Below are 22,552 nucleotides of genomic sequence, written 5' to 3' on the forward strand. Positions count from 1 at the left end.
CATCAAAGGAGCGCCAGTCCCAAGAAGTTGCAGCTGCAGAAAAGCTTGGCCATTTTCACCCAAGGTGATGTCAAACGGCCAACCGGAGGGGGAAAAAACAGGGGAAAAAAAAAAGAGACGGAAACGAAGTGGTGAAAGTGGTGGTTGATCAAAAGAGGCGTCCGGGGATGCGACGGGAGGCTTGCCTAGCTTGCAGGCGCGCGGGAATGACGTGCAGCCAAGTGGCTGGTCTTGGTTTGGTGGTGCACGGATTGCCGTTGACACCTCGCCTCGAAACACGACGGCCACTGGCTGGGCATCGTCTTCCAATTTTGGAACCAGGCTTTCAGATGATCGAGGTGGGGACGGTTCTTGCGTGCAGTGATCGGCAGCTATACGGCTTTGAGCCTCGTATCCATCGCACGCCATAATATTTCGGCCGTGTGTCTTCGTGGGGTATTTGGACATTTGGCCTCTCGAGTCAGGTCTGTCTGGAGTTACCTACAAGTCTGTACCCTGATGTGTGTATTCTCTACCGGCTGCGCAAGCGAGCTTGTTGGTTCTTCTAAAGTAGCTGCCGTGGATGAGGAGTAGGACCCTAGACACATCTTTGAGGCTTCCGCAACTCGAGTCAGTAGTTCGAATATCATCTCAGTGATTTACGGCTCAAGAGTGTAGCGGGTAAATACTCAGATAGTGTCGACTTATATTAAAACACGGTTAACTGTGCTCACATCATGCTTGTAGGCGTTCGATATATTTTCTATGCCGGATAAAGCCTTTTGCTTGGCTCGAGAGCCCGCAAGGCTTTTTCGATGAGTGCGCAGGATGATCGATTAGTACTTCCCATGCACCGAGAACTTGGCAACTTTCTGCTCGGGCATTCCTCTTAGCTGGTAAACCGGCACGACAGCGTGAAGGCTATGGTAAGAAAGCCTGAGCATTAAAAAACAGTGAGCGGCAGTGAAAGTATACAGAGCGTGGCGTCGTTTACCTTCACAGTGGCCTGCTGAACATGCAGATAGCCTCGACGCTGAAGTATGATTTGGATCCTTGTGATAATGCACCTACAGCTTCTCTTGACACCGGTAAGTTAACTCACGTACTAACATCCAATACTCGATTCTACAAATTGGTGTTTGATTCGAGCGCCACCGAGGATGCAGCAGCACCAGCAATTCTCTACTCATACACCTCACTAGAGAACAAATAGCAATAAAACACAGCCCCTCGTTCCTACCTTGGCATATCGAACATGCCAGCTGCTCAGAAAAGCCAAATTCCAATCTTTCGCGGGAGCTCCAAATCCTGAATGCAAGAGCGAACCCCATCCGAGCGCCATGCCAGGGCAAATTCTTTTAATTTGTAATACAACCCTTCCGTCCTGGGCCAACTCCAGCAGCTTCTCAGAATCGGAACAGCGTCTTCAGCAACTTGACCTTGTCGTCGTCATCCTCGTCGTCTGAATCGTCATGCTTGCTGACGGGGCTACCCTGCGCAAAGAACAGGATCTTGATCGCAATGGACAAGCCGGCATGCAACGCGACGACGACGATGAGCAAAATCTTCGACGTCTTGACGTCCGTCGCGCTAAGAACCGGGTAGAGGTTGCGGAAGAGGAAAAAGGCCGAGACGCCGAATCCGATGCCGACGAAGACGTAGTTGAGAACTGCGATAAAAAAACAAAGACCAGCGTTAGCAAACCCCCATACCTGCCATTCATTCCCACAGTTTCCCCCACAGCAAGTTGTACGTACTCGTGATGGGACTCCAGCTAATCAGCGCCACCGGGATCCAAATGATGTTCGCATAGCCATACAGCGCCCAGCACTCCATGACGTTGGCGCTCTCGCTCCCAAACCACTTCAGCACGCCCCACAGCGCCACGGGCACCACGATGGTATACCCGTACACCAGCCCGGCGCCGCCGCTCAGCAGGCGAAAGTCGTACGGGAAGTGGTCCTCGCCCGAGCGCGCGAGGTACTGGCTCATGGTGCCCGTCAGGAACAGGATCATCACCACCGTCGTCGCGATCCACACGGGCCCGTACAGGTCCGGGTTGCCCTCGAGCACGTCGAGGAAGTTGGACCGCAGCGGCAGGATCGCCGCCCAGCACCGCTTCAGCACCTCGCCCGTGTCCACGTCGAAGAACTGCTGGTAGTACCCGATGCTCCACAGGTACCGCTTCGACGACGAGGAACCGCTGCCGCCGCCGCTGCCGCTGCCGCCGCCCGTGTTGGATGAGGAGCCGCCCCCGGCTCCGCCGAAGGCGCTGCTGCGGGATCCGCCGCGGCGGTGGCCGGAGGGCGCCGTGTCTGGGGCGATTTTGCCGGCATCGTTGGAGTCGAAGTCTGTGGAGGGTGGTTGGACGTTAGTCGGAGGCGATGCGAGGGGGGAGGAGGAGGATGACGAGGAGGAGGAGCTGGGAGCGGGGCAGGCATACTGGAGGGGTGGAATTCGAGGTCTTCTTGGAGGTCGGTGTGGCCTAGGTCACCCTGTGCACGAAACGCGCGTCAGTCGGAGTGGCCTTTCGGTGAATGCCTGGGAATGCCTCCTGCGCGCAACAAACAGGCAATTGGCGGGAAGCGCACCTCGGAGTCGACGTCGACGACGACGTCGTAGCCGCGGTTCGACATGTTGGGGGGAGCAAATAAGAAAAAAGTGGCGTGGTGGTGGAGGGCGGGGAGCTTTGGTGTTTGTGGAGCTGGAGCTTCGGTGGTCGACGGCAGAAGGCGAGCTGTCAACTTGATGCTGCGAGTCATGCCGAGCTCGCTCCGATGGTCTACGTAACGCGATATATCGTGGCCGCTGACTCTAGCTGTCCCACGCAGCTGACGCGGCCACAACCTCAAGCAAGGGTTGTTTCATGTGTTTCACGAATCAAGTTGCTCGAAATGACACGTCTGAAATACCGTGCTATGCTGAGGCCGTCTATCATGCAGTCGCTGTTGTGAGCACACCACCCAAACCAAAAGCGGAGCTACTGGTGTATAACTAATGCTGCGGTAAACGAAGAAAGCCGACCCATATACAACCGAAAACTCAGGTCCCCAGCCTGTGATTATGGGTCTCCGCGAGCATCCAAATGCCGGGGCTAAAATTGTTTGGAGTGATGGGGTTTGGGGAAGAGGTGGAGCGGGAGACGAGAAGAGAAGAGACAAGAAGAATAGAAAGACACAGGCATCGGAATCCCCCTTCATCCGCCGGCGAGAAGAAAGGATACCCCAATGAGACCCGTTGAAGCACGCCCCCCGCCTCACAGAACCGGTGCCAACACCCCCCTCAGCCACATCACCACCTTACGCACCACCACCTCAAGCTCGTCGCCACCAACCTGCCCCCCTTCGACGTCCATGCTCTCGCCGGCGCCTTCCTCCCGCACCACGTCTCGCGCACACTTCACAAACTTCCACCTGATCTCCTCTCCCGGCCCGCCCGGCCCGCCGCCGCAAACCACCTCCAACATGGCGAGTAACAGACCCTCGCCCTCCCTGCCCATGAAGCGCATCAGCGCATCTCCCTCAACATGGTAAGCCGTCCGCCGCTTGAGCCCAGCAGTGTCCTTGTCCGGATCCAGCGCGCGCAACAGGGCTTCCGCGCTGCGATTCTGCGTGTGCAGCCGCGAGCCCTGCGCATGCAGCGTGGTCCTGCCGCCGTTGGAAGCACGTTGTTGACTGCTCACAAGCCCAGGGATCGTCGGGCGCGGCGACGCGAACGACGACGACGACGAGGACGACGAGTTGGCCGGCGGCGATGCCGACGACTGGTGGTCGAGGTCCATGGCCGCGTCCGCGTCCGCGCCGTCGTCGAAGTCGCCGTAGTCCGTCGCGCCGTCGATGTCCATGCCTTCCGCTTGCGGTGTTGTGGTGGTCGACGCTGCTGCTGCCGACTCGAAGGCGACGACGTCCGCCTCGTCGAGAAGCCTCACTGGCCCTGCGATCAGACGGTGAGACATGCCCAGGTTGACGAGCGGGACGAGCATCCCACCTGGCCGCTCCGCCCGCTTCTCTCGATCCAGCACGCTGCAGAGGTTCTGCAGCAGCCGCAGCAGCCGCCACGCCCTTTCGTCCACGAGCGAGATGCCGAACAGCGTGCCGTCCGACGCCGCGCCGATGATGTCGTTGACGAGCACGCCGCCCGGCGCGCTGGAGCCTTGCGTTTGATTGCGGTGGTACTGCAGTGTTGGCCTGATCAGGCCGCGCCGGAGACGCGTGACGCTGCGTGGCAGAGAAGCCTCCAGCAGAGTTGGTGCAGCGGTTTGCTGTGTTCGCCGCCGCGGGAGGTGGAGAAGTGTTAGTGAGCCAGCTTTGTCAGCCACTAAAACCAGATTGGAGGACGGAGCGGATGGTGGACTTGGTTTTGAAAAGCTGTTCCTGTGTGCGCCGCCCAAACCAACAGAGGAAGCTCCCTCGGTGGCATCATCTGGCGCATCGGTAGTCCGCTTCTTTGAGATGTGAGGAACATCTAGCGGTAGGTGGAATGATGTATCGCGCGCCTGGCGGTCTGAGAAGAGGAGCTCGAACTTCATCGAGTTAGCAGTCCGGTCTTGCAGGTCATGCTCAACCTTCAGAATGATGAGAGAATCGCAGGCTGTCGAGACGTAGATGAACGGCGCTTCCGTGGTGACATAGAGACCAGCAGATGGGAGATCATGCTCTCCCGCCGTTTGGATCCTGCAGTTGTCAGCTTAGAATCGTGATGGGACAGGGGTTGCAATAGATGCTCACCTCTTTGTCTCCTCGTTGTACTGATAGACGAGCATTTTCTTTCCATAGCACACCACAAGGAAGTTCGACTCCCCGTAGCTCGCTAGCGCCGTGACTTGCTGCTTGAGTTTCATGTCCTTCGTCTTCTCCAACTTTGTCTTGCCATCTTTTGTGGTCTTTTGAATGCAAACAACGCTCCCCTTCCTGCCATCCCCCTCCACACTACCCACCACGACGTGGACATATTTCCTGCCATTGCTCTCAAGAGTCCACGTCGTGAGGGCATTGACTCTGGCAGTCGGATTCAGTGCGTACTCGGCGATGACATCGGTGCTTGGAGATCCAGGCCGATCATCGTGCATTCGGACATAGCTCTGCGCGTACCGACGTTGACGGCCATCTCGCGTAGCGGGGTCAAACGTGTGGGATTCCAGGCAAGCTACGAAGACCGCCTTGAGCTCTTCCGAGTATATGACCCTATTCGGGGTTCCCCGCACAGGGATGCTCCGAGGAACGATGTGTCTTTCTTCTTCCAGCTGTGCAACGAAAAACGATGTGCCTGAAATGCAGACCAACGCTCCGCCGAGGTCCCGTATCAGGTAATCCTCGCGTGGTATTCTGCAGATCGACGAGACGGGGCTCTGACGTAGGCTAGGGCGATTCCGATCCGTGAACCAAATGTTGGTGACTTGCAGGCCAATGTGACGGCCCGTGCTGTAGTCCAGACGGTAAAACTCGGCGCCGCAAGTGGCAAAGGCAAGGCTGGCTCCTCCTTCGGTATCTTTGACGACGGCGACTGGTGTTTGGCCAAGGGTTATCCTTTTTGTCGAAGAGATGGCGCCGGCATCGGTCTCAGGCGCTGCTGCTGTTCCATCGAGGGCATGCTTGAGCCCTGTGCGGGAGAGTTCAATGACGTACAAATCACCGCTTCGGAGACCGCACACTATCGCAATGTCCGTTTCCGAGGCATTCGGCGGATTGTCGTGCAGAAGCACTGCACTCTGACAAGCATTCAACGTTTCTTGTGTGGAAGCATCTTGCCAGATCTGATGTTGCTCTAACAGCCGCCCAACACTTCCGTCTCCTTGGATCTTGTACAGTCGGACCAGGCCATCAGTTGTGGCCACAAGAAGCATGTTTGCTCGATTATACTCCAGCACCTCGACGCACGTGGGATCTGCGCTCAAAGAAACCGACGACGTAGACTCGAATTTTACATCTTCTCCCCGTGGTTCTATACTCTTCGCCTGGAGAGACAGTCCATGCTGCGAACGGATTCCGGCATATGCGGTTGACAGCTTAGAGCAGACAGCCCCTGCAAGAAGTACCTCCTCTGGAGGTAACTTCCAAGAGCCCTTCCTCGGCAGTGTCTTTCCCATGGCGAATATATCCAGGGCTATGAAACCCCTGGGCGTGATCTGAACTGCAAGACCTTGGCCCAACAGGCCTGAGACCAGGGTCTCATTCTCAAAATCAACACCAGTGTTCTCCTCGTCGAAGTCAGTCTCCACGCCCGAGGCATCGCCGGCGATGTGAAGCAGGAGGCTGGATGAAGGGAACGACAACAAAAAATACACGCCGTTTGCCGACGAGTCCGGGAACGTCCAAACGCCGGTGACTCCGGCGAGGTCGTTTTCATCGAAAGTAAGGCCCAATTTGGCGTTGAGGCCAGCTCGAATCTCCGTGATTGCGCCGTACGGGCTCCTGCCGGACGTTGCAAGAATCCGTCGCCTCACGCGGCCGACCGGATTGCTGGAATGGGCTGCATCTGCAAGGATCAAATCAAGCGTTGGCGACCAGTTCTGGATCGAGTTGATGAAGTCAGGCTCCATTATTTGGGCGCGTGTCCTTTGGGAGCCCTTGCGGTCGTTGAACTGGATCTCATCCCGCCACTGGCCGATCTACCAGGGTGTTAGGCTTTCTCCAATCAGAAGATGCAGCGGAACATACCTTGACGATCTCGCCGGGGGACATGTCGCCGGCCGTCACCAGGACATCGGGAGTGTCGAGGTAATAGCCCACATCCAGGCTTGCAAATGCTGACGCGACGTTGCACATGAAGTGGCCGGCTTTGCTTGTCAAAGCACCACTGCGGGAATTGACTTGCATGTAGTGCACTACACCGTCTTCACGCACAAGGTAGAAGTTTTCTTCTTGCTTATTGTTCCAGATCCAATTGCGGCCCGTCCTCGCCCAGCTAGTCCACGTGGGAAAGCGCCGTGAATTGCCGGGATGCCTTGGGCCCTCTTCTTTGGACAGACTCACAGAACTTCTTTTGGGGTTGCCGGTCATGATCTCCTGGTGGATGTAGATCTCGACATGGCCCGCAAGTATGAACGAGGGGCCATGTTGCAGTGGAATGAGGAGTTGGGGATTGCGTTGGTCTGGAGGAAGCATTAGTGGTAGGGTGAGCTGGACGGAAAACGGGCTTACTGTAAGAAAGTGGAAACCCTTCGACTACCGGACGGATGTGCGACAAGCCATATCTGTTGTCCCACTCATAGCAAGACATGCGGGTTTTGCCATCTCTGGAGTAGATGACCAAAAGTATTACGTGATGCTCATCGTCTGGTTCGGGGTAGAGGAATTCCATCTTCAAAATGGTGCCCGGGATGGCCACCGGTCGCTCCGACTTGAGCGGCGTCCAGTTTTGAGTATCATGAGAAATGTTGCTGCGAAGCTCTGGCATGGTCTTGGCGGCATAAATGAAAATGGAGCTCTCGGCCGCGCCCACGGCAAGAGCCCGGGAACGAGGGTCTACTGCCAGATGTCTGCCCGGCTGTTCGAGAAGAGAAGCATCAGGGGAGAGTGGTATGCAGCTCTCCTTCCATTCGACTGAGCCGTCCCTCTTCGGGCGCGCAAACAGGAACAGCAGCTCCTGAGACTCCAAGGTGAGGACGAGGATCTGCGGAGGGACAAGCTCACTCCAGTCGATCTCCATGGGGATCTGGGCCTTCTCCATCATGGGCGGGTGGATGAACTTCCTGGGTTCCCCAAAGACCCTGGCGGCGCGGATGCGGGCGCCAAAGTCGGCCTTGGTGCTGACATGCTCGAGGTGGGCATTGGGGAGGATCTCTTTCAGCTGGATGAAGTCCTCGCCGATGAAGACGACGTCGTTCTTCTCCCGGTTGCGGACGCGGGCGGGGATGATCCAGTTGACGACGGGGCTCTGCAGGACGGTGCGGGAGAGGAGACCGACGACGGGCTGGTCCATGGGGGGCTTGAAGGGAAGCTGCTCTGGGAGGGACTCCCGCTGGCTGTGCTGCTGCAAAACGTCCTGGATGTTCACGCGGCGGGTGACCCACTGGCCATTCTCAAAGACGCCGGTTTGGAGAGCCATGGGGGGCGCGGACTTGCTGGTATTAGTAGGCGTGGGTGGCAACAATCGGGCGTATGAGACAGGTGACCGGGGCGGCTCGACGCAGGGCTGAGCGGATTGGTAGAGAGGTGAGGGCTTGGCGGCGGAGGTCGAGGGCCGGATGTCGAGGGCCGTCGGAGGCGTGGTGAGGCGGAGGGAGGCTGCTACTGGGGCGCGGCGGCAGGCATGCAGAGGGAGGGCGCGGGCAATTGCGGCGGCATGGTGAGAGGGCGGTTCCACAGCCTTATCCAGCTAGGCAGGGCCGGGGCGCGGTGGTGGTTTGGCGGGTCGAGGGCTCAGGACGGCGGCGGCCGGGGCGACATGAAGAGCCTGGAGTGCCGTTTGGGGATGCAGAAATGCAGCTGGTCGAATCGGGAGCTCGGGGTCATGGGTGCGCGAGAAAACACGCGGGGCGCCAGCCGTCAGCGCAATGCGAGCGGTCACATAACAAATAACGAACACAACCCCCTGCGTGAGATCGGTGGCTGCCGCGCAGTCGAGGCCGTCTTGGGCCGTCATGCAGCGCAGTCACTCGCGCAGTCGCTCGCGCAGTCACTCCTCCACGCGCCTCAGCCGCCGCAATAGCGTCACCTCGGCCGCGAGCGAGCTAAGGCGAGACGCGAGCCAGAGCGAGCCAGAGCGAGCCAGAGACCCGCCGCCAGCCCGCGCTCCCGCCGCCGCCAACCTGCGGAGCGACAAAGCGCCGCCCATGTCCGCCCACGACCAGCTCCAACAGCCCGCCCCGCCCCCGGAGAACCGCGACGACGAGCATCCAAGCCCCGAGGCCAATCGCCGCGACTCGGATGCCGGCGTCGATCTGAAGGCGGCGCAGATCCGCAGCGCATGCAGGGACGCCGACCTCGACACCTTGACCCGCCTCGCAACCACCGCCCGCGGCCTGCTCACCGACCGCCTGCGCCGCGACGCCTGTACGTCGCCGCCCCTGCCAGGCACTCGGGTCCCCATGCGCTGACTGTGCTGCAGGGCCGTTGCTGCTGGGCGCCCGCGACAGCCTCCCGGACAGCGACGGCGACTGCGACTGCGCCAGCCCCAGCGACAGCCCCAGCGACAGCCCTGCCGCCCCGCCCTGGACCCGGCTGCCGCCGCACCATGACGAGGACCAGGTCAAGCTGGACGTGAACCGCTCCTTCGTCTACTACCCCAAGGGTATTGCTGGCCTCTCGCGCATCCCAGCCCCCCGGCGCCCCGCCCGCCCGCCGCTGACAGCTCCGCAGACCAGTCGGAACAACAGATCGAGGAGCGCAAGGAAGAGCTGTTCGATGTCATTGCCCACATCTTGCGCCGTCACCCCCGCTTGTGCTACTTCCAAGGCTACCATGACATCGTCCAGGTCTTCCTGCTGGTGCTCGGCTCCGACCGAGCCGTGCCTGCTGTGACCCGTCTGTCGCTGCTGCGCATCCGCGATTTCATGCTGCCCTCGCTCGACGCAGCCCTCGACCATCTGAAACTGCTCCCTTCGATCCTGTACAGCGTCGACTCTGCATTATACGAGCACCTGCGCCCCGCCGAGCCGTTCTTCGCCCTGGCCGCCACCATCACAATGTACGCCCACGACATACAAGAGTACGGCGACATTGCGCGCCTCTTTGACTTCTTGCTGGCGCACGAGGCCGTTTACAGCGTCTACCTATTCGCTGCCGTGCGTGTACCCTACCTGCGCAACGACGCCTCTGTGCCACCAAGCTGACACAAAGCCCCCCCTCTCCCAGATCATCCTCACCCGCAAAGACGAGCTCCTCGAGATCCCGCCCGACGACATCGACGTCTTGCACGTCACGCTCCAGAAGCTGCCCAAGCCGCTCGACCTGGAAGGCCTGATCGCCTCGACCGTCGAGCTCTTCGCCAAGAAGCCCCCCGAGTCTCTCCCCTGGGGCGCGTGGCGCGCAATCTCGCCTTACAGCGTGCTCAGGACAACGCGCGAGCCGCGGGCTCTGACGACGCAGACGCTGGAAGAGGCCGAGCAGCTCCTCGTCAAGCATGAGGAGCAGATCAGGCGCGCCAACATGTACAAGAAGGTGGCGAACGGCATCAGATGGGGTCTGTGGCGGTACAGGCGTCCGGCCGGCGGCTTCGTCATGGCCGTCGCCGTCGGCGTGCTCGCGTGGTGGCTCGGTAGGTCTGACCACGGGGCGACGTATCTGTCGACTGTTCGCCAGACGCTGTACTTGTTTCTTGGTGGCCAGTATCGGTAGGGGAAGTTTGTTTTAGAGGTCCTCTTCATTATCTGCGCGGAGTGGAAGGGCATTCATTGCCCGCTCTCTCCTGCTGTAAAAGTATTAGGGTAGAATTGGGCGTTGAAGGCACGACTGTCTAGAACTAGGCGGTCGAAACCAAAAGTTCGAATGAATTGATTTCTCCTGCAATAGGCTTCGCTTGGTCGCTTTTTGCTACTCGTTGGACTGCCCTCTTACTACCGCTTAAAACGAGAAACAAATGCAAACAGGGAGCAGTGACAGAGAGGATGTTCCGTGGCATTAGGATCCAATGAGCGGCTCGATATCGCCCTTTTCTCCGTGTCCTAGCAGACATCGTCAAATTTCTACTATTACATGAAAGTAGGCTGGTAAATGGAGTGAGTACCCGTACATATTTGGCCACGAAATACACTCGCGCAAAGGTCCAGAGTATCATGTATATTGCGACGAATGAACAAAGCCACAATCGGGACAATTAGCACGGTCAGGATGCTCAGCAGCGCCAGCGAGGTTACTATCGACCATTCCGAACCGTCGCTATCGTGAGATTCGGTGCTTGGGTAAACAGAGGTTGAAGTCGAGGTCAGCGGGATGGAAAAAGGCATGTTGGATGATATATCGTGGCCGACTGAGGGGTAGCAAGTGACGACTTGAACGCACCGCGCACAGACCATCTCACAGCATACAAACAAGGATGTCAATCAGATAGCCTTGCCAGATATAAAAACACGGCGGATGCGTAGTCCACGATACAGGTTTAGCAAGTGATATATTTTCTCAAGTCCTATAGGAAACGCTTTTCGCTTTCATTGAGTTGCGTACGGGGGTGTCTTCGGTGCTAACCAGCTTGTTAGGCATCACCGCGAGAATTGCAACAAATAAAATCATCAGGCTGTGCCGGAGGGGGTGGGCCTCATAGCAGTCCACAATGTAGTTCCACAGAGGATAGTCAGACTGATCGGCACGATATCAATAACTGTCGCACTAGAAAAAGGTACAGCGCCGCACTAGTTTCCAGTGCTGGCTAATATTGGCTTATATTGTCTGACAATAACGCGGTAGATTTAACGGGTTGCCGGACCGGCAGTATCAGCTGCGGGTGATTGACTCGGGACGAACACGGTTGAACAGGCTGGTCTTTCGCCAAAACAGTTCAAGTTAGTTTGTAGATGGGGATGCCGAGTATCGAGGGTGCCGTATACTAGGTACTAGCCTACTCCTCACGTGTACATGTGCGCAGGAAAATGTGCTTGCTTCATGCCGACACATACAACCTCGCCATTTCAATATTCTATGGTGTTAATATCACATCACATTCAAGGAGGACTTGATTGTACAAGTGGAAGGCTGCTGCTACTTCACCAAACCCATCTGTATACTCATCCGAGGAGCAAGTCATACTCCTCAGGCCACCTCCACAGTTGACACTCATCCCCAGGCAGCCAATCTCTTCACGCCGACCTCCTCAACTCCCTCGTCGCGCTACAATACCTATGCAACCCGCCTCCCTCCTCCGCACCGTCACCACACGCAAACGCCTCCGCCTTATTCTTGAACACCGGTTCCCACCACTTCCTCCTGAGGCTATGAACAGCGACTTGCTCACCCTCGCCCGCGAACTCACCATCGCCATCACCCCTCCTCCCCACCAACCCGCCCCCACCCGGCCGTTCCAGCCCCAACTCCACCAAAAAGTCCTCCCTCCCATCCAGCAAGACCCTCACATCCCCAAACCCCTCCTCCAAAAACGCATTCTCTTTCCTACCACTCCCCGCGCCCGCGCCCGCGCCCGCGCCCGCGCCCGCCACCGCCCTGCCCGTACTCCGCGCGTGCAGCGCCCACGCAAAAAACTCGCGACAGCACGCCGTCACCACGGCGGGCGGGACGAGGCCGACGGAGCCGGCACCAGCACCAGCACCGCTACTGCCGGAAAGGGTGCGTTGGTGGCGGCTGACGATGAGGTTCCAGGTGGTGCCGTTGTCGTGGTGGTGGGGGGTGGTGCGGCCGGTGGTCCAGGGGTAGAGCGGGGGGCGGAAGGCGGTGGGGTCGGTGTGGGAGGTGGGCGGGGTGAGGACGTTGATGGTGAGGAGGGCGAAGGTGGTGGGGGTGGTGGGGGCGCGGCGGCGGCGGGGGGGCGGTGGTGGCGGTGGTGGGGGTTGCTTTTGGTGGTGGTGCTGTGGTGGTTGTGGTGGTGGCGGTTGGGTGTTTGGTGAGGACGTGAGAGCGGGAGTGGTGGTGGTGGTGTTGTTGTTGTTGTTGTTGCTACTGCTGATGGCGGAGAAGATGACGGGGTCGCCGAGGAAGGAGGGCCCGTAGTTGCGCAGGCGGGCGAGCAGCTTGAACAGGTGGCGGTGGAAGGAGAAGTCGCGGTCCTTGCGCTCGTACAGGAGCGATGTCCAGGGGGCGGCGGATGAGGAGGCCCTGGTCCGCGAGAGGGTATGGCCCGGCAAGGCGGATGGATGCAGTGTCCTCATGGGCAGGTCGCGGCTGCTGGCACCGTCGGCGGGCTGGGGCTTGCCGACGATTTTGAAGTCGATGTGGACGGCGTCATAGTGGGTTGCTACGGCGGGCACGCAGGTCCAGTCGATGAAGAGGTGCTTCTCGTTCCGCAGCAGGATGCGCAGCGAACACGCCAGGCGGCGGTGGGCACGCAGGCGGGCAATGGCGTCGGAGACCTCGGCGTTGACCTGGCGGCTGCAGCAGAGCAGAGCGGTGCTGTTCACGAGGGTGCGGCGCGGGTAGTGGTTGGCTTCTTCACCCCACGAGTCGTACTGCTGATACGAAGAGGCGGTGTTTGCGGGCGACGAGAGCGCAGGCGGAGCATGGGCGCACAGGAGACTGTATTCCCAGATGAGGTCTCGCAGCTCACGGGGGAGCAGGAGAAGGAGGCATGGTTCTGCGGTCGGGTCGGGCTGGTTGCGTCGGGCGGTCTGAGAGTCACAAGGTCTTGGTTTCATGACGGCAGGGGCCGGGATCGAGCGTAGAGTTCATGGGAGCCGTGGAGGCTCTCTGCTAGGCGGGGTGAGGTCATGTCGGTGCGGGCGGTGAGGTCGAGGTGGAGAAGGCGGCGCCGCCGGGTAGGCAGGAGGCGGGGGCGGGGTGCTTAGCTAATCAGGCCTCTCTCCACGTGCCCCGCGGCTTCCCTCAGCCATACAAGCAACAACGACTTGGTCTTACTAACGTGGACAGTCTTTCCTCGGACAGGCCTCGCCGCGGCCTGCATGGCCATCGGCCGGGCCCACATACACGTCAGCGCCGAGCGCAGCGGAGCCGGCAGCCGTTAGCCGTCTGCAACCCTGAACCCACCCTCAACCTCTGCCGCGGATCTGCGTGAAGACTGCCCAGGACCTCTGCAATCCCGACTGGCTTTGGCCAGGCACCGCCAGAAGCAGCATGTGGGGCGCCGATCCGGTCAAGCTTTTCGATTCCTCCTGTTATCTCATCCTTCCCCTTCCAGCACCCGCTTCGCTGACGTCGCCTGCGCCGCCGGCCGCCCTCCCTTCTCTCTCGGTCGCCAGGGCCTCGTATTCCCGTTTCCTCACCACTTCGGGGTCCACCAGACACCCGTACAGCTTCTGGACCGTCATGCCGGTGTTGTGGTCGAGCACCGCGCACCTCACGCCATTGGGGCACTCGTACGCCGACCCCGTCAGCGTGCGCAGGTCCCACTCGGCGCCCGGCACCGCTCTCCCGTCCATCCGCATCTGGATGCGCTCGTAGCTCTCAAACGCCATGCGCGCCTGCGACTGCAGCTTGCTGCTGAAGATCCACTCTTCGGTCAGGAACCGCGCCTGCTCGGCGTAGTAGGCGGGGTCGATGATGCCGCCCGTGTAGAAGGCGTGCCATTCGTCGAACCCCCGCGGCCTGCGGTTCAGCCGGCCGCTGTGCCGCCCGACGCCCCGGTACTGTTTCTGCGGCAGCGCCGTCGGCGGCGAGGATGAGGTAAGGTGCACCTTGGTGCTGATGTCGACGATCAGCCGCCGCAGACTGCGCGTCTTGGGCGGCGCCTGCGTGATGTGGAACTCGGGGTGGCTCCTGAAGCCCGGGCCGCGCTCGAGGAAGCGCTGCAGGATGTAGAAGTAGCACCACAGCACGCGGGGGTAGCGGTCCGGATGGAACGTCTCCAGCATCGACTGCTCGGGCTCGCCGCTTTCTTTGTCCACTCGCCACACGGGCGGCTCCACCAGCCGAAAGTTGACCTTCCAGTCGTCGTAGTGCAGCGAGTTGACGGGCAGGCAGAGCCAGTCCAGCAGGAAGTACTTTTCCCGGTAGATGGTCAACTGGAGGTTGCAGTCCATGCGGCGTTGGGTGTAGAGCCGGGCTATGGTCTCATGTATCTCGGCGTTGATCTGGCGGCTCGTCTGCAGCAACGGTATGCATTCTATGTGCGGCGTTCGGGGCGGATAGCCTATCATGCACTCGTCCTCGTTGGCGCAGAAGAAGTAGCGCTGCTCCCATTCCGGATTGTCCGTCCTGTCCCCGGCCGGCAGAGGTGGAGGCGAGCGGGGGGTCGTGAGACAGGATTCCCAGATCAGGTCTCGTACTTCTCGGGAAACGCCTAATAGCGATGGACCCATGCTCGACGCAAGAGGTTGGAAACGCGGAGACTGGGGCTGTAAGCTGCTGGACAGGACGACGGCTGGCGGAGAATTACCTAACATGCAGCCACGGTGTTGATATCAGAGCTGTTCCATGGCAGTGTGTCGTGCTTGGACTTGGACCCGGACGCGCCAGAGTGCCAAGGAGAGGAGTTCGAGGAGGCTTTAATAAAATTTCGGGTGCTGCCCCTCGATCGACGTCCCACTCAGCCATGTGGCACTGGACCGTGCCCCCGGTTGAGGCTTTCCGCACGTCCTCCCGTCCAGGTGGCTGGATCCCTACCTGAGTGCATGTGGCATCTCACCTCATCTCAGGGCCACTGCCTCCGAACCGTACGCACCCGATTGCCGCACCCGGCCGGCACTCTTCGGCATTCCAGCATGCTGTACGGGTCTGATCTGCAAGTCCAAGGCCCCGGCCGTCTATGCCCTTCGGCTATGGTCCCAAAAAGGTATACATGATGGATTAGTGGTACTGCTTGCAGGCTAGCAGCCAGACCGACGGCCTCATCGCATTGACAAAACGGACAACGCGCCGCGAGGCGATCGACAGCTACCAAACCCGGTCCCAACGTCCCAACCCTGATCGGTCCCGATGAGATGGCCCTGCATGCAACCTCCGGGTTGGCCAAGGGCGCCGCCACGGGAATTAGGTGCGGGTGCCGCCAATCACATCTCCTTCACGCTACACGAATCCCACACGATCCAACAGGTGCTTTCATCGACTGCGGCCCGAGACCACGCCTCGTCACGCGGCGGGGCTATAAGCCGTGGATTGTACTACTAACCCAAGGGCTGCGTCCGCCACTCATATGCCGCCGATCCACACTCCCCTAGCCACGTGCTCGAGATCCTAAACGGCCCCACGTGCGAAAAGGCCCAGAGAAATGCCAAAGCTTTTCCGCGCCGCCCCCTTGGCCCGATCGCGAGTGACAGGTCATCTGCAACCTGGCGATCGGCCCAAACAGCTTTCTTCATTCATCATGCTTAAACTTCGCTGCACCCAGAACTCCTCTATACAGGCAGCAGCCGTCAGAGGCAGACAAATAATCCAGAAGACATACGCACCGTTTCTGGAGCTCGTCAAACTTGACTTTACAAAAACACCGACACGGACATCGATCTAGCCCCATCTGATCACGGTACACTAAAGCAACCTTGTTTCTTCGAGCACCAATATACTGTGCCTGACGTCCCACGGACATTCCACTTGTCATTTTCTGACCATTTGGTCCACGAAGAGTACACGATATCTCGAATGTACACCCCGACCAATAAAGCATACCGTCCGCTTTAAGATGTTTCCAATCACCGATGACCTGCAGTGTCATCACCAAGCACCAGCTCGAGATATGACTTGCAGGGTTGTCGTCGCTGAACCGTAATAAGTCATTCAATGAGGATTCGTGCTGTTCGCGTTTACATCATCGACCGCCTCTCAATAAGCTTTCCAGACCCACAGCGTCTCACACCCATGCGCGCGCCCAGCATATAACAGCCAGTATATGGAAGGTCGAGCACTGGTGTTCAACTCGAATTCCGCTTCGAATCGAGTCTCAAATCTTTCTCAACCTCAACACAGCAGTAGTATTACGTCCCCAGACACTATTACAGGCAGCCAGCCGTCTACCATACCACATCTCTCAAGCAGCCACCATTTCAAAGGTGTCGAGATCACACTGAGGCAAAACATGAAACAGACAAGTCCAAAAAAAAAAAAGAAGGAAGGGAAGGCGCTTCATCAAACGTCATATTCTTCCCTCCTCCATTCACACACACGCGGACATAAGACACGGACAAATTCCACATGACAAATGTAAACCCTGCTTGTCCATCATCCAGTCAATCCACCACACCGACCCCCAAAGCACGCACGGATGAACAAGGCACACAAACACCCTGCCCTGCTCTACCCTGCCCTACCATCCTAATCCCTACACCCAAAGCAAGGCCGGGGGGAGGGGGCAGGTAAGCAAGAAGGGGAGGGAGGGCAGGCATCAAACGATAGAAGGGCAAAAAGGGCGGGCGGGCGGGCAGGCATCCAAAAAAAAAAAAGAAAAAGGGCAAGACAGACGAAGACAACAACAACAACAACAACGCCAACAACGAAATCCCACGACCCACAACGATGGACAACATGGTTACCTACCTACCTACCTACCTACCCACCTCCACTGGCATCGAAACATCCCAGCCAACGGCCGGCCGTCGCCATCGTTCCATCGCCCAATGCACACACACACGCGCCAGTCCACCGGTCAAACGGTCATGCAGCGCCGCCGTTGCTAGTAGCATCACGCGCGCTAACGGATTGCTGACCGCCTGCACGAAATACACATCGCTCACGCGACCGCCCTTGGCAACATCTTCACAGAAGGGCGCCAACGGCGGTAATTGAGTGGATGAGAAACAAGGAAGAAGGAGAGAAAAAAAAAAGGGGGTGGAGAGTCGGAGGATGGAGAAGGAAGAGGCAGGGGGGTGGGGAAACAAAAAAAAAATCAAGGAAACAAGAAGGTTTGAAAGGATTGATGAATCGCGCGGCCCGACTCCGTAGATAGTAGCAAGCAAGCAAGCAACCGCGGAGAGTTGAACAAGAAATAACGTGTATGCGGATCCGTGCCTCGGTTTCGGTAAAGCAAAGGCAGACAGACAGGGCGAGCGGGACATACGCAAGCCCACGCGAATCATATTACTATCCTCGAGGCCCGCGATTGATGGATGCTCCGCGGCCGAGAAGGGAAGGGGAAACGAAGTGAGTGGCAATATCTCGTACCCGGGAAAGGGAAAGGGAAGCGTCGCAGAGACTAACGATAACCGGGAAAGGTGGCCAAGGAACTACCCGAAGAGAATACTGAATTAATAAAAAAGCACCCGGCAGCAATCTGTAAAACTATCACCCGCAACGAAAGCCGAGCCATGGCGAGAGAAAAGCAACACATTACGGCAGCCCGTGTTCCTCTCTCTCTCATTTTTCTTCCTACCCTCTGGCCAGCCTCAGTAAGCTGGTTCCAAGCCAAAGCACCGCAATCTCGCCGACCGGCCGCCGAAGAACAGGCCTAGGTGCATAACATGCATGTAAGCATGCTAGCAGGGGGCGGGACGGGAAAAGCAGGCGCCTCAATAGCCGGGAGCGGAAGCGGCCCGGGATAAAAGAAAGTAGTCCCCTGTTGCTTTGCCCCGGCTGTTCCTCTGCACTGGATCTTTCCCACCCCTTCCTTCTGCTAAGGCCAGGGATGGGCAATTAAGCCTAGGGAGACGTCCCGGCTTTTGCATCTCTCCTTCTCCGTCTTTCCCTCTTCGTTCGGCCTGCCTCGCTGTCTACAATGCTTGCCGGTCAAGACTTACACTGCCTGGAAGGCCTGCTGATCGTTATCGAATTCCATCGATATTTCTCATTGTCGATTCGGTTTCGCGGGAAGTAAAGCGTCAAGGCGGGAAAAGAAGATCAAGTCCTATGACGAGGAGCACGACGGTTCCCCAAAAGTTAGCCGATACTGTTGTTCTATTGACTGTTGTGTTGTCTCTTTCGCTGATCGGCATTGATTCCATCAAGCCGTCGTCTTCCTTGGCTGGCCATTCTTCCAAATGCCGTGACCATTGGGGGCTGCAGTGTTCTTGCGCTGTTGGGTGTTGGGATTGGTTGTTTGGTTGTCATACCAGTCAACGTCACTCAGTTGTAGCTTCCTCGCACGCTGTGTGCTTCGATTGTTGCTTGCCTTGTCGATGCGCGGGACATTGTACGGGTTGTGTTGTTTCTCGAGGCCACCTGTCGTGTTATCATAGACGTTAACATTGCCGTTCTTGTTGCTCTGCTGAGTGTTGGTCGAGCCAGTGTTGTTAGGGCGGGATGAAGCAAGAAAGCGGTTGCCGCTTTGCGAACTTGACTTGTTGCTCCGCCGGCTTCCTCGCCGCTGCTGAAAAAGAGTATGCTGCCGCTTGTTGAGGTTGGGTGTCAAGGGAAAGTTGGTATCACCATCTGATTCGTTCTCGTCCCGGAGATCGTAGTTCAAGACCAGGTTCTTGATGCGCTGCTGTTCAGCACGTTCAGCCTCCTGTTGTGTGCGCATAGCAACGGCGAAGGTCGAGTCTGCAGGCAGGTCGATGGCCTTGGTCTGCGGATTCAAGAGAAGATCGGGTTAGCATACATTCAACAACCAAAAGCAACGCTGCGAAAAGCAAACCTGTTGCTTGTTGCCCCTCTTGCTCAAAAGGGCGAACTTCATGGTCGGCGCCGCGGCGGCTTCTGCGCGTTGTTGTTCGGCGTTCTCCTCGGACGGGGCGGGCGCTTCGCGGTTGCGCTTCATGGGAAGCGGCACATCGAACATGGGCTTGCGCTCGAATTTGCGGGAATCTAGACTTTCAGCCATCATCTTCGCCAGTTCACGATCAAAATCTGCATCCGCCTCAGGGTCTCTCTCATCTTCTGGACGAGTGACGACAATGTGTTCCTCTTCCTCCTCGGAATCGGAGTCACTCGAATCCTGGTCCTCTTCACCGGGTGTCTGCACATTCGTTAGTAAAGAGAGTGCATAGCTCAAGAAGGTCGGGAGGGTACGGACATCAGCATCTTCGCCGGAAGAGGCGTCATTTCTTTCCCGAGCTTGCAGCTCGTCATCGTCGCCGCCATCACCCTCGTCTCCGTCCTCAGCACCTGATTCGTCGTCTTGGTCTTCTTGGTCCCCGCTAGGTTGTGGCAGCTGATAGTTGGCCTTGACAGCCTCCGCGAAAGTATTCCCAGCCTCCTCAAGAGTAGTCGCAAGTTTCCATTGCGGGCGCGTCAGGGCGTATGCATCTTGCACCATGAATTCGATATCCATGGGCAGTGGGTCCTTGGTTTTGATGTAGTACTGTCTTCATCAGCGAGATATCTCCAACGCCAGTGGTTTACATACTTGGAAAAACGTCAGGAAGAAATCGAGCTTCTTCTTGGCTTGGCCCTTATCGTAGTACATTCCGCAGGTCTCGAGCAGGTTGCACACAAGGCGAATGCGAAAGAAGTCGTCCGGAGGGTCCAGGGGGTTGATCGATCCGGGCCTCGGCGTACCTCCCTCGTATCCGAAGGTCACCAATTTGTACAAGGTGTCGAAAATGACAGGCGAGTCCACCATCCTGTAAATGTAGAGTTCGCCGAGATACTTCACCTCAGCAACCCGACGTTGGTTGAACTTGAAGTCGTTTAGCTCTAGCCCAAGCGTGATGTTCTCGAGCAAGTCGTCGATGACAGAAATGCAAAAGTCCTGATGATGCCTGTTCAACGAGCCGAGAATCACGGCAAGCAGGTGAACGTTGCTGTACTTGATCCTTCCAGGCTTGGTGAAGATCTTGTGCAACATGCAAACGACCTCTTCTTCCTCCCAGTGAAGCTTACGGATCTGCTTGACGACCTTATCAAGGTTTCTCTTCGTCAAGTCAAGGTAGATCAGCTTGCGAATGAAGAGTTCAAGTGGTGTCCTCTCCTTTTGTTCGATGGCTGCACGCTCCGGGGGGTTGACATAGTACATTGCGTTCTCGATGAGCATGCGCTCCTGCTGACCAAGGTGAGAAGCAGTCTTCTTTCGCTGCAAAGTCTCGAGGAATGAGGCCATGCGCGGTGAGGTTTCAGGGTTCCGCAGAAGATAGCGCCCGCAATTTTCCAGCAGGTTGCATATGATTTCGATGTTCATCCGGGAGAAATCGTCCAGGCTGACCTTGAGACAATGGAAGATGACATGCTCCGGAACGGCGCCAAACTTTGTCAGCTCCGCGAGATAGCGAACGTTGATCATGCGGACCTGTCCCAAGAAATCCTTCTGCTTGCGACGCTGTAGACTGCGGAACTCGTCATCCAAGTATGCAACGATTCCTTGGATGACATCAGACATGTATTTCCCAAGCGTTGCAACGAGTCTCGCGTAGAGAGGAAGCAGATCCGTGCGTCCCTTCGGGATGTCCGACACGGCCTTGATCAAGCGGTTCCTTGACGCCTTTGAATTGAGGAAACAGAACTCAATAGCCATCTCGTCCACCTGGTCCTTGTTGACGAACTCAGGCAGGCGAGCTAGCAATGCGTCAACCTGGGCACCAACGGATTTGTTAGCAATGGCTGTGGACTGGTCCTCGCCTTCAGCGGCCTTTGCATCCGCAGGCACTGCCGCCTCTTCCTTGTTGTCAGGCTCAACCCGCTTTCCAACTTGATCATCTCCATCGCCCTTCTTCTTCTTGCCGTCCTCCAAAAGAATTCCAGGAACACGGTCCTTCAAGTCGATCAGGTTCTCGTAGAAACGGCGCTCTTCTTCATCCTCCCAGATTCCGGGTCCCTCTCCTTGGCCCCGAAGATATTCACCGGTCTTTACCAAGCCGATGCTACCATCACCAGAGTTGGTGGATGTGTCCTTCTCTTTCAGATCCGGCATCTCAGCACCTACAGCATCTGCCAAAACCTGCGCATTTCCCAAAAGCTTGTCCTGCGCTTTGACTTGCTTCTCATAGTTCGCCTGGCGGTCCTCGAACACCTCCCCGGATTTGACGTATGCCTCAGCATTGCGGCGACCTTGGTTGACAAGCTTCTCCTGATCACGAACGAGGTGGGCCTTTACATCCTCAAAGTACCGGTTGAGGACATTTTTGAAGCGCTGGCGCAACTCCGGGGAAGTGATCGGCGGGTCCTCGGAATCTTCTTCATCCTCCTCCGCTGGCTCGTCGGTCTTGCCGCCAGCAGCACTTATGGCGCCATCTTCATTGACAGTTTTCCTACCCTCAGACGACACAGACTTGGTTCCTAGGACATCCCACGAGAAGCTCTTCACGAAGATGACCACCAGCGGTAGGTTGATGTGCTCCCGGTCGTGTCCCAGCATATCCTTCAGCACCTCCAACGGGAAGGGCTCCGCATCCGCATTGTCCGCGCGGGCGCCATTGGTAGCGCTCTTGCTCTTCGGTAAGCCCTCTGCCCCCTTCAGGTTCTCTTTGTTTTTCGACGCCTCCTCGGGCCGGACGACGTCGTCCAAGCTCCTCAGCACGCCCACCAACCACAACTCCGTCGCCACACGCAGCAACACGCGCTGGCGGGCCAGGCGCTCCTTCTCCTCGCGCTCGCGCACGTCCTGCGGCAGCGCCTTCAGGTGGCCCTTGTCCGGCGTCGCCAGGCCGCGGCCGATGTGCCACCCAATGTATCCGGTGAACTCGGCCGGGCCGAAGCGCTGGTGCAGCGCGCTGATGACCTCGACGCCGGTGGCGATGTCGCCCGGCGTCTTGAGCTTCGTCAGCCCCTCGTAGCATGCCGAGATGATCTCCGAGAGGTATTTGTGCAGCGACAGTGACCGCACCTCGGACACGAACGTGTCCTTGGATGCGCCCGTCATGGCCGTGCGCAGCCGCTTGATGAAGGCCGTGTTCTTCTTCATGGACGAGTCGAGCGAGCCTTGGACGGGGAAGACATCTGCGAGAGAAGAGAGCACAATTTCCCGTCAGCATGCGTGGTGCGCGGTGGTTGGGGGCAAGGATCCCGAGATATCTGCGGAGCATTGGCGTACCTTTCTCTCCCGCCCAGGCCTTGGTGTTGAGCTCGCGAAGCTCGCCTACTGCTGTCAGCGTCCGAAGCGCATATGCGGGTGAGCTCGATGGGGCGTACGCTTGCGATGGCGCTCCATGGTGGAGCTGCGCTACAGGTAGATCACGATGTTCGCGGCGGGGTGAAGGCCAGGTCAGCGAAGGGCG

At 58.1% G+C, this 22,552-nt stretch overlaps 6 protein-coding genes across 6 annotated transcripts; 1 reads left to right on the forward strand and 5 right to left on the reverse strand.

Moving 5' to 3' along the window:
* Window positions 1–1,385: 1,385 nt before the first annotated feature.
* On the reverse strand, window positions 1,386–2,615 carry BKCO1_420008 (yip1 domain family; the record flags this gene model as incomplete). The annotated part of the gene is made up of 4 exons (XM_020275940.1): window positions 1,386–1,648; window positions 1,737–2,330; window positions 2,423–2,474; window positions 2,571–2,615. 4 exons carry the CDS (start codon window positions 2,613–2,615, stop codon window positions 1,386–1,388), a joined length of 954 nt encoding a protein of 317 aa, XP_020128266.1.
* A 620-nt stretch (window positions 2,616–3,235) lies between these two features.
* On the reverse strand, window positions 3,236–8,025 carry BKCO1_420009 (thermotolerance protein; the record flags this gene model as incomplete). Its single annotated transcript, XM_020275951.1, has 4 exons — window positions 3,236–4,652; window positions 4,707–6,586; window positions 6,636–7,069; window positions 7,119–8,025. 4 exons carry the CDS (start codon window positions 8,023–8,025, stop codon window positions 3,236–3,238), a joined length of 4,638 nt encoding a protein of 1,545 aa, XP_020128267.1.
* A 727-nt stretch (window positions 8,026–8,752) lies between these two features.
* Window positions 8,753–10,256, forward strand: BKCO1_4200010 (tbc domain protein; the record flags this gene model as incomplete). Its single annotated transcript, XM_020275864.1, has 4 exons — window positions 8,753–8,972; window positions 9,028–9,210; window positions 9,279–9,703; window positions 9,774–10,256. The coding sequence occupies 4 exons, from the start codon at window positions 8,753–8,755 to the stop codon at window positions 10,254–10,256; spliced, it is 1,311 nt and encodes a 436-aa protein (XP_020128232.1).
* A 1,454-nt stretch (window positions 10,257–11,710) lies between these two features.
* Window positions 11,711–13,216, reverse strand: BKCO1_4200011 (uncharacterized protein; the record flags this gene model as incomplete). Its single annotated transcript, XM_020275865.1, has 1 exon — window positions 11,711–13,216. The coding sequence occupies one exon, from the start codon at window positions 13,214–13,216 to the stop codon at window positions 11,711–11,713; it is 1,506 nt and encodes a 501-aa protein (XP_020128233.1).
* A 477-nt stretch (window positions 13,217–13,693) lies between these two features.
* BKCO1_4200012 (uncharacterized protein) lies at window positions 13,694–14,836 on the reverse strand (the record flags this gene model as incomplete). The annotated part of the gene is made up of 1 exon (XM_020275866.1): window positions 13,694–14,836. One exon carries the CDS (start codon window positions 14,834–14,836, stop codon window positions 13,694–13,696), a length of 1,143 nt encoding a protein of 380 aa, XP_020128230.1.
* A 3,569-nt stretch (window positions 14,837–18,405) lies between these two features.
* BKCO1_4200013 (nonsense-mediated mrna decay factor) lies at window positions 18,406–22,485 on the reverse strand (the record flags this gene model as incomplete). The annotated part of the gene is made up of 6 exons (XM_020275867.1): window positions 18,406–18,969; window positions 19,039–19,359; window positions 19,417–19,704; window positions 19,750–22,274; window positions 22,369–22,413; window positions 22,467–22,485. The coding sequence occupies 6 exons, from the start codon at window positions 22,483–22,485 to the stop codon at window positions 18,406–18,408; spliced, it is 3,762 nt and encodes a 1,253-aa protein (XP_020128231.1).
* Window positions 22,486–22,552: the final 67 nt, after the last annotated feature.

Source organism: Diplodia corticola (genome assembly GCF_001883845.1).
Source record: "Diplodia corticola strain CBS 112549 chromosome Unknown scaffold42, whole genome shotgun sequence".
Taxonomy (NCBI): Eukaryota; Fungi; Ascomycota; class Dothideomycetes; order Botryosphaeriales; family Botryosphaeriaceae; genus Diplodia; species Diplodia corticola.